This window comes from Tupaia chinensis, unplaced genomic scaffold, assembly GCF_000334495.1.
Source record: "Tupaia chinensis unplaced genomic scaffold, TupChi_1.0 Scaffold000263_1, whole genome shotgun sequence".
Taxonomy (NCBI): domain Eukaryota; kingdom Metazoa; phylum Chordata; class Mammalia; order Scandentia; family Tupaiidae; genus Tupaia; species Tupaia belangeri.
Genome location: NW_006159743.1, coordinates 1323890 through 1334544, shown reverse-complemented (window position 1 = coordinate 1334544; position 10655 = coordinate 1323890). Strand labels below are relative to the sequence as shown.

Here is a 10655-nt window from a genome sequence, read left to right as displayed (position 1 = left end):
CTAGACTTCAGACATACTACAACTGATGTCAAACTCCACATGTAGTTCATTATGTCATCTGCTGGTCCCCCCAAAATAATCTTATACTTGTTTTAAACCTAACATTGCAGCATCTGGAGTCATTACTATGATTGTCACTAAGATTAAACAATGATATTTCAATGTCTTAAGGCTATCTTCACTTAGCCCTTAAAATCAGAAATTTTAAAAAATCAGTTTTTAAAAAAGTTGCTTTGAGAAAACATTTATTGCACATTATTGAATCCATTTATATTTGAACAAATAGTGCACAAAAGAAATATTCCTGTTGTGAAAAATCCTTGCAACTACTAATCAGCTGTTTATGAGTAGAGGCTATTTCCGTGTCTTCCTGAGGCATGCATTTCCCACTTATTTTTAAATTTTGAGTAGAACAGTTTTCCGAAGTAGTTTTAATGTGAGTCACAGAATCTTGCCCCATGAAACCAGATCTCCTGATCCCCAAATGCTTTACTGTGAGACTGCATGTGCCTCTGAAGGTCATAGTATATCACAGATTCTTACAAAGCTCCTCAAATACCAACGAAATAACCATTGTTGGATTGAATGTGCATTCAATCTATGTGCTTTACTTCTCATATATGTATAAGACACTGTCTCAACTTTGTACTTTAACACTGAAGGAGGAGAAAACACTTGTAAATGAGCATTAAAAATCTTGATCTGGATCTGCCCATGGTGTGTTGGTTAGAGGCAGCTGGATCCCACATGGCTGATGATGTGGTTTGAATCCTGAACCCAGTAGCTTGAATAACACAGTGGGCATACGTGCCTGCCCAAAATTCCAGAAGGAGGTGAAGTGGAGGAGAAGGGATTGCAGCTTGACCATTCCCTAGGGCTGCTTCATTCCCTGTCTCTCTCTGTCTCTCTCTCTCTGGTGAGCTCATGTGCCCGCTGGCAAAATTAAAGACAGAACCCTTGATCCTCCTCAGAACTAAAAGCAAAATCAAATAGCAATTGTCCTTCGGAAGCAAACATTGCACTGTTAGCTGGTGATAGTTGCTTCTTTGTCCTTTATGAGAAGACTCTAAAATGCAGTGATTACTGAATATACAGGAGCTATACCTACTTTCTCAGGGATGGACTAAAGAGCAATCCAGGTCAGGGTAACTGGGTTGTCTGAAGTCACTGTCAGACGAGGGACTGTTTCCCACCGAGGACACAGTCCACAGTCAGAACATCTGGAAGCAAGAGTGTAAGAGCTAGCGAGGGACAGAGAAAACACTTTCTAAAGCAATGGCAAAATACAATAGCTTCCCTCCCCAACGTTAATTTGTTAAACAACCCGTTGTAAAGCTGCACAGACAATAAATATTGCTTTAAAAAATATAAGCATAGTTCTTGGTGAATTGTAGTTACCCACTAGCTCAAAATAATAGCTTGTTTTCAAACATATTACAACTGATGTCAAACTCTCCATGTAGTCTCTCAACTCAGCTACATACTATGTTTTCCTCAAGAGCATGGTAAACCTGAGAGCTACTTTTTACAACAGCAGAATAGAGATATTGGAGGGTCATCTTCTAATCTGTATTTTCCAGAGTTGGGTAGATCTTTGCACTCGGATATAAATGTACGAAGCTCAGTGTCTGGAAAGCCATCTTGTTGGTAATGCTATAAATAGAAGGGAGGGGAAAAAAAGGTTCTCATTAACAAGCCCCTTGAAAATAGCTTTGTACCAAATTCTAAATGGATCATTTGTCAGAGGAAGGAATTTTTCTAGAGAGATAGTTTAGTCACTTTTAAGTATTTTCAGGAAGATGCATCTTCTAAAGTCACACTTAGATCAGGCTGGGGTACAGTGATCCTGGGATTTCCACAGTTGCCATCCTGAGCTCTCATTGGCAAGTGAACTGCAACCCATTAAGGGCATGTTGAAATGGAGCCTGAACTCTCCAGGGAGAACTGAGCCACCTGCATCTCAAATCTGAGACCCTCCGTCACCACTCTGTCCTGCAGCCCTGTGACTTCCAGGTCAGTGAAGCAAGCATCTTGAATGAAACCTGGTTCAAGCCACAAGAAGCCCAACTGATCCAGATTAGTGGGATGTTGTTGGGGGCTGCAGAGTGGATATTCCTAGTCCTTCCCAGAAGACCTCAGTATGGCCTGGGATGCTCCTATGCTGTCAAGGTGGTTGACCACAGTTCGAGTCCTGGACCCAGAAGCTTAAGACTCATGCTGGGTGTGTGCGCAAGTGTGCCCACGATCCCAAGAGGAGAATGGAAAATAAGGGATTGTGGTGTGGCCATTCCCTCTGGGGGGTGATTTCTCACTTTCCGTCTCTCTGTCTCTCTGGCAAGCACACAAACCTAAAGCAAAAATCTCTCTACAAAAAAAAAAAAAAAAGAAAGAAAGAAAAAGAAAAGAAAAGAAATGAACACTTCATCACCTCCATTCCACCCCCACTCCTTAGATACTAAGTTTCACTTCTACTATCCAGGTTTTAGAAGATTGCTATTGTGGCTCTTGATAACCTACCTTAATTGTTTCATATGTGTCGGTGATCAGTGCAATGAAAAGACTTAAAATCATGTATATAAAGAGGCTGATGAATGAATAGAGGTAAATTCTGCTAAACAGCCAGACCAAGTAGCTTTTCTGCTGCATTTTTGCAAATGTGGCAAACATGTCATCTCCATTTATCAGAGAGAAAAGGCACTCAGAGACTGTGTTCAGAGAACGAAACTAGAAAAAGAAAAAAATTTGCTTTATTCCACATTTCTTCCCATTAAAGACCTTTGCTCATGACATCACATTATTATAAATATTGTATGACTAGTATATTATTAAAAATAATGGCACCTGACAACCAAGTTACACTTTTCAAGGTAATCACAAGCGTGTACCCTGTGACGTAAATGACACACATACGTTTTCTGTGTTTTCTGGGACAAACAGCTCTTTTTTGGTGCGCCTCCGAAATGGAGCAGACTGAATTAAAAGCAGAAGGGGCCGATGGGCACCTTCAGTGCTTTTCTGTCAAGCCTTAGGCCTCCCTTTGCCTTCACAAAAAAGAGATCCTTGAAATGCTCCTGCAGATACCAGGCCCCAACCAGGCACGTTTATATGGCTCATTCTGAAGTTCATTCCGTTTAAGACAATGGCACCATCAGCAAGACTAGAGCTCTGGTAACCAAATTTTCGAATATTTCTGTAAGTCTCTCCTTCTATTCCTTTTCTGTAACAACAACAAAGCATTTGGCACGCTTTGAGAAGGCTGACCTAAACCGCCTGCTCTAGTATATCTTGATGGATTTAATTAACTACACTTGACTTCACTGGTGGTAAAGTGGACTTATTTATCTGACATATTCCACAAAGGGATTTGAGGCAGCTGAGTGACTCAATTCTTCTTTCAAATTGGTCACGCTTCATCATTTAAAGTATAGCAATAAATATATTGGGTTGTCGGGAAAGTCATGACAGTGCTTTTCTGTCAAGCCTTAGGCCTCCCTTTGCCTTCACAAAAAAGAGATCCTTGAAATGCTCCTGCAGATACCAGGCCCCAACCAGGCACGTTTATATGGCTCATTCTGAAGTTCATTCCGTTTAAGACAATGGCACCATCAGCAAGACTAGAGCTCTGGTAACCAAATTTTCGAATATTTCTGTAAGTCTCTCCTTCTATTCCTTTTCTGTAACAACAACAAAGCATTTGGCACGCTTTGAGAAGGCTGACCTAAACCGCCTGCTCTAGTATATCTTGATGGATTTAATTAACTACACTTGACTTCACTGGTGGTAAAGTGGACTTATTTATCTGACATATTCCACAAAGGGATTTGAGGCAGCTGAGTGACTCAATTCTTCTTTCAAATTGGTCACGCTTCATCATTTAAAGTATAGCAATAAATATATTGGGTTGTCGGGAAAGTCATGATGCATTTTTGCATAGAATATGTCATGACTTTCCCGATGAGCTAATAATATTACCGTCAACATTTTAAGGCTGAATAACAAGATAAAAAGGGTTCGTTTAAAGAGGATAACAAGCCACTGGCACTGTTCTGAAAGCTTAAGAGTAATAGGGGAAAAAGTTGTGTATCAGCACCTTATCATGGTAAGGCCCCAGCACGATCCATCCACAGAAGCAATAGCCTAAATAAATCATAGCTGCACAGCAGCAGAACCTGATGACATTGGGCAGCGCTGCCTGAAGTGTCAAAATCAGGAGCTGGGAAAGTAAAAGAGACCATCAGAATCCCTCTGCCTGTCAGCTCAAGTGCAGTAGCTTTGAGACAAACAGCAAGGGCATGGAGATCCATGGATTCCTTACATTGTACTTCGCAAAGAAACCGAGGTATCGGATGACTCCGAGCCACACGAGCATGGTAGAAGTCCCAAGGAGTATGCTACAGATGTCATAACTTGTTAGACTCTAGGGCAGGGCAGAAAAATATCATCAGAATATACAGCAGAAATGCATTTGAGCAAAAAACATTTACTGAGGTAACTAAATGGGAACTGTCCTAGCTGTGAAGGGTAAAGCGGTGACCAAACCACAACATTTTCTGCCCTTGTGAAGCTTACATTCTTGTGAAGGAATGCAGAGAGAAACGACAGAAATAAGTTCATAGAACTTTCAGTACATTAGCTGATGGTAAGTGCTGGGGAGAAAATTCAGGAAAGGTGTTTGTGACCTTAAATAGCATTATCAGAGAAGATCTCACTAAAAAGATGGCTTTAAAAAAAAATCAAGATTTTGAAGGGAGTGATTAAGCAAGTCAAGCAGTAGGGGAGACCTCTCCAGACACAGCACCTGCAAGTACAAAGGCCCCAAGGCAGGAGGGTATCTGGCAAGATGGTGAGTCTGACTGGAGCAAGCACTAGAAAGGGATTGTGGTGTGGCCATGGAATTATAGAGGAAGGGAATGGGTAGTACAGGACCTCATGGGCACTTAACAACTTTTGTCTTTTTCTCTGACTACACTGGGGAGAACTGAGAGCCCTAAATAGGAGTGATAAGATGAAAGGTTGGCCGCTGTGGTAGGGAGCTGATTGTTGGAGAAGTAAGGAGGCTATTACAAGAACATAGATGAGAGTTGAGAGTGATGTTGATTTTTGAAGTTAGAACAATAGTATCTCCTCTTGGATTATATGTGGGAGAAAGAGGAGCGAAAGAGAGAGGAGACTTTGATGCATCTCTGGTTTTGGCTTGAGCGACTAAAACTGGAAAGACTACAAGAGCAGCAGCTTTGGATTATGATAGTGGTGATCAAGGAGTGAGGTTTTAGGTATGTTCAAACTGAGAGGAAAAACAGGCATCCAAGTGGAGATGTGAGATAGAAAGTAGGGTACTTGCGCCTGCAGGGAAGAATTCAACCTGGAGATCTAGATTTGCAAATTATTGGCAAATGGATACTATTAAGTCATAGGACCAAATGAGATTATCAAGGCAGTGGCAGAAAAGAGATACCCAAGCATTATGCCTTGAAGCATTATAAGCATTGTGCCTTAGTAGGCTGGTGAGACGAGGCTGGCAGGTGGCATGGTGGTTAAGGTGGTGGCGCTCACATGGCTGACCATGGTTTGAGTCCAAGACGTGGCAGCTCTCTCTCTCTTTTTGACTCTCTCTCTCTCTCTCTCTCTCTGACTCTCTCTGGTCAATCTGAGTAATAATAATATTAAGTAAAATTAAATAAATAAATATTTAAAAATAATAGGCTGGCGAGATGTAAGGAAGCCAGCAAAGGAAGTCAGAGAATCAGCCATTGATTTGGAAGAAAAACCAAGTAATAGCCCAATGGAAAAGTGTGTCAGCAAACAAAGAGTGCTTGGAGTGTCAAAAGCTGCTGATAGGTCTAGCTGAGGAAAAATAACTGGTGGACGTGTCAACCTGGGAGAGCATTGGGAAGCACTTTCCATGGAGTGGCAGGGCTGCCTGATTGGAAGAGATATAGGAAAGAATGGGAGAAGCAGAAGCAGAAACAGGATTAACGACTTTTTTTGAGATCTTTTGCTATATAAGGTGGAGTAGAGAAATGCAGGCAGTAGCTAGAGGGAGATAGAGGGTTGAGAGGTTATCGTTTTAGAAAGGAGCAGAAACACGCTCATGGGAACGGCCTGGTAGAGAGGGGAAACTGATGATGTTCAAGAGAAGGAAGAACAGCTGGGGCTGTCCAGTAGGCAAGTGGGAGGGCTGGCCTTGCATAGTAGCCTACATAATACAGCCACAGAAACAGAAAAGGAGAATGTATGAACACTGATGCTGGCAGGGGAAAAAATGAGGTGGACGTTGGAGAAAATATTGGGTTTTTCCATTGTTTTTGTAAACCTCAACTCATCAGCTGAGAATAAGGGTAGGACATGGGTGCTAGAGGTTTTAGAAGAAAACGTCCAATGATGTCTATGAGACGGGGGAGTAAATGATCTAGAAAAATACAGAAAAACTCTTCAAGAGATTCATTGAGGTTAATGATAGTTGAGGTTGGTAAAAATAATTTGCTGCAAATCCTCCCTTACTTCTCCTTTTGTTCTTTTTTGTTGTTTGTAGGGTTTGGGGCCCAAAGTTAAACATCTATTCCAAAGATATATACTATAGCCACTTACAGTAGCAGTTGTTCAGAATAGACCTAAACCCACTCTCTTCTCATTAAGCACATGCCTGGGCTGTATTCTTTGGCTCCTTTTGTAGTGAGGATTGACTACTTTCTATCCGATGGATATGAGCAGAAATAAAGTCTGACGCTCTTGAGCCAAGGCTCTAAGACGGTGGGAACACTTACACTATACTGTGTTTTTGCTTCCCAGAGGCTGCAGCCATTTGTGAGGTGACCCAGAATCAGTGATGTAGTCGGAGCAAGCCATTGCAGAGTGTCAGTGAAGCAAATAGAAGGAGCTTGGGTCCCTGAGTGACTATGTGGAGCTGAACTACTCACCAACCTGGAAAACCCACTGTAACTGTTGTATAAATAATCTCCTGTCCTACCTGGGACCTTGCATTTAGGGTCTCTGCCTAAGCTGATAACTGACTCCTTGCATCGAGACTAGGAAAACAAGTTTGAGAAAGATTAGTTTAAAATGATAATTGTTTTTTTAATTTGATTTTTGTTTGGGGGGAGGATTGATTTCTAGGCTAACTTTATTAGTCTTAACTAAAAATGGATAACCTTGTAGCACAGCAACGGGAAAACTAATAACATGAGAGCATTTTCACTCTGAGTGGACTGATAAAACAAATGCAAGCACTCACACAATAGTACCTTAACCTTTCTCTGTCCTGCCCACTCTTCTTTAGCTGAAGAGTCCGGCATTTCTTTTAAGAATAAAAACAACAACAACAACAACAACACAAACCCCTCCTATCTTAGGTTCTTGTGTGTAAGAATTCCCAGGCCCCACCCAAAAAGTTCGGATTTTGTAGGTCTAACAAGCAGCATCTTTCTCAGAAACCCAAATGATTCTAATGCAGCAGTTTGCGGATTACGCTTTGAAAGCCCTTCCTGAGAGATTTGCTGACTAGATTTAAGAAAATTATTGCTACTGATTTCAAATTGTTTTGATGTAAAGTTTTGGAAGAAGTCGTTTATCTTGAAAATGCTTACATTCTAGGAAAACACATTACTATTAGCCCGAATCTGCTTACATTCTGGAAAAACACATTACTGTTATTCCAAATCTGATACTAACAATGGCATGATTAGGAAAAAAAAAATTTACCTTGGCTTGGATTTCCATTTTCAGAATTGATCCAATGACGGCCAGTATGTCACTAATAATAATCATAATGTACCATCCATTGACAAATTCCATTTGATCAGAAACAGAAACTTCTTTTTTATAATGGTGGAGGAAAAAACTGACAAATTCCTTTAGAGAGAAGAGAGGAGGCCTGGTGACTTCCTCTACCAATCAAAATGTCAGCAGCACTCCCAGAACTCAGCAACCCCTACCTGCTGAAGCTGAAGTCCTCTAATTACAGATCTAACGCAGAGGACCAACGAAGCCAAGCAAGTCAGGATGACAAAGGCATCAAAGATCATCATGTAATGAGTGTTCTTCTGAACTGGAAGAGAATAAAGAGCGAGAATTACATAGCATACCTGTAATGGAACATGTATATGTGACCTCTACTGCTTTTTAGAATTACTTAGATAATTCAAGCATTCTTTCCAGTAAGACAACAAAGAAAGAAGCTCTAATAAACATTCTTTCCATTAGTATTTAAAGGAGATTAAAAGTCCTTCTTTTAAAAGTCACCATCAATCCATATTTAGTTATCAGCTTATGACCTTCTGTCCTTAATACATTAGCCTCCCTGCACATTCTACTAAAACATACTTATCTATGTATAGAGTACTCAGTAAGCACCCACTATGTGCCAAGAGTTGTTTTAGATGCTGGGACACAATGGTAAGCGAGACAGACAAGGCCCCAACCTTGTAGAATGAGACAAGCACAGGGGTAAAGGGCACATAAACAAAGCACTTTCAGGTAGGAATAGGTGATAAAAAGGATAAAAAAAAAAACCAAACCGATAACAGTTAACATGTATTGGGCAATTTCTTGACAGGCATAATCCCAAGCACTTTATATGTATTAACTTACTTGATCTCACAGCAACCCAATGAGGTGGGTGTGATTACCCCCACTTTGCAGGTGGGAAAATGGAAGCACACAGAGGTCACACAATTTACTCAAGGTTTCACGGCCAGTAAGTGGCAGAATCAGGACTGAAACCTTTGTGTTCTGTTTCCAGTGTCCATCACCCTGTATCAGTGGGTCTCGGCCTCCCTTGGGAACTTGGTAGATATGTACATTCTCAGGTCCTACTCCAGATCAATGAAGCTGAAACTGTAATTTTCCAAACCCTCCCGATAATGCCAATGTTTATGAACCATTGTTTAGGCTCTATATGAGGGAGTTTGGTGTGAGGGAATGGGGAGAAGAGAGGTTTATATATATCGCCTAGCAAAGGAAGGCCTCTGGAACAGGACCCTAGGTTTTAGCTGAAACCCAAATGATGATGAAGAGCCACCCAGGCAGAGATTCTAGAGAGTCAAAAGTCAAAGTCCTGGCCAGCATGAGTAGTCAATGAAGAGCCGGGCAGAGGCCTCACCATCACATGGTCTGCTGAAGAACTTGGGCTCTATTTCCCAGGTTAAAGTGCTCTACACAGATAAAAAGATAGGATACTGAGACTAGTTCTGTGATGAAACATCCTATTAATGGTTGCCAAGGGGTATCTAATTGCTACACAAATGACTGAATTTACTTTAGCCAAACTTAAAATCCAAGAAACAAACATTTGAGAGAAAGTTTATACGCCAGGCGCTTTCATTTTCCCTATTGTAAAGTTTGTGGAGAAGCACTGCAATACAGGGGACAAAACAGGCTGTGTTTTAAATGAAAAAACTTTGTGATTGAAATAAAAATTTGTGACTCAAGAGCCTCATGTATTTGATGTTACCTATTAGTGAAAAGAATACTATGATGAAAAAAACTTTATTTTCTCTTACTATTTCATTATGACTTCTGAACTTGACAACCAATTAGTAGGAAACCCTAAAACAGTGATTATCCAAGTCTGGTCTGATAACAGCCTATCTACTCATTCCTGTATCCCATCCCAGACCTACTCAGTGTCTTGTATGGAGCTGTCAAAACTGCACCTTAAAGGTTATCCAGCTTGATTCTTCTGCTCACTGGAATCTGAGCACTGCTGGCCTAATCATTAAAGTCCAGCACAACATGGCATTGTTACTTAGGAGGGACCAGTGAGTGAGAGAAACTCGTTCCAGGCAATTTCCTCCAGTTCAGCTCCAAAATTCTTGATGGTACTCCGTCCACATCTGAGTTCTTGTCTGTATTTCTAACAGTCACTTTCCACATTTAGCCTACTTTTTAACCAGGATGGAAGCCACTCTCAATGTATGGGATGCTTCAGGGTCAAATTCCACCTTGTCTGTCTGGCCACGGGCACTGAGCATCATTTCTGAGTTGAGTTTCTTCATCTGTAAAAATAAGGATCCTGTCTACTTCTAAGATATTTAAAAATATTAAAATGAGGAAAGTGAAAGTGGAACCGCATCTGCAGAATGCACTCAGTAGCCATTGGTCGGGTGTGTATAGGCTCTCGGTAAGGGACTGTGAGTTCGCGCTTGCTGCAGAGTGGGCCAGTGAGGACACACAGAGAAGGTAAGGAAGTCATTTCAGTCGCTAATATCTGATGTGCTGCCTGGAGCAGCAGATGTCCACAATGAGTTGATCGACCTGCGACCAGTTAGAGACTTGGGAATGGTCGAATCCTTTATTTGATCTTCCACATATCCTGGAGGTAATGATTTAATAAGCCTTTTAAATGATTTCACAACCATTCTATACGTTAGTACAGGTCATCACTTACTTGATCCAGACACATGCCAGTCTTTACATTCTCTGATGGAAATGTCATTATCTAGACTTATTTTAATTCTTCCACTATGGGCTTTGTTGTCAAATGTTATCTGTGAAGACAAGAAAAGGGTCAAAAACATACCTAGCATGTTTTTCCCCCTTAAGTTTCTTTCTTTCATGAGAGAGAGAAAAAAAAAGAGACTCAATGGGGTCTTGCTACATCATGAGCACTCCCCCCCCCCCCCCCCCCCCTCCAGCCCGCCTGCATCACAGGGGGCCGG

The 10655-nt window shown here is 41.2% G+C and overlaps 1 protein-coding gene across 3 annotated transcripts in view; it reads right to left on the bottom strand.

The window, feature by feature from the left end:
* Positions 1-870: 870 nt before the first annotated feature.
* MCOLN3 (mucolipin TRP cation channel 3) overlaps positions 871-10655 on the bottom strand; it is a 166990-nt gene continuing 157205 nt past the window's right edge. For 2 of the 3 annotated variants that reach the window (XM_027772257.1, XM_014588166.2), the window contains exons 10-16: positions 10385-10484; positions 7932-8044; positions 7699-7848; positions 4316-4417; positions 4091-4213; positions 2518-2724; positions 871-1653 (exon numbers count right to left, since the gene is read on the bottom strand). In XM_027772257.1, coding sequence (XP_027628058.1) covers positions 1519-1653; positions 2518-2724; positions 4091-4213; positions 4316-4417; positions 7699-7848; positions 7932-8044; positions 10385-10484 — 930 coding nt within the window. In that variant the 3' untranslated portion in view covers positions 871-1518. The remainder of the gene's footprint in view (positions 1654-2517; positions 2725-4090; positions 4214-4315; positions 4418-7698; positions 7849-7931; positions 8045-10384; positions 10485-10655) is intronic. The other variant, XM_027772258.1, reaches the window with a different exon arrangement.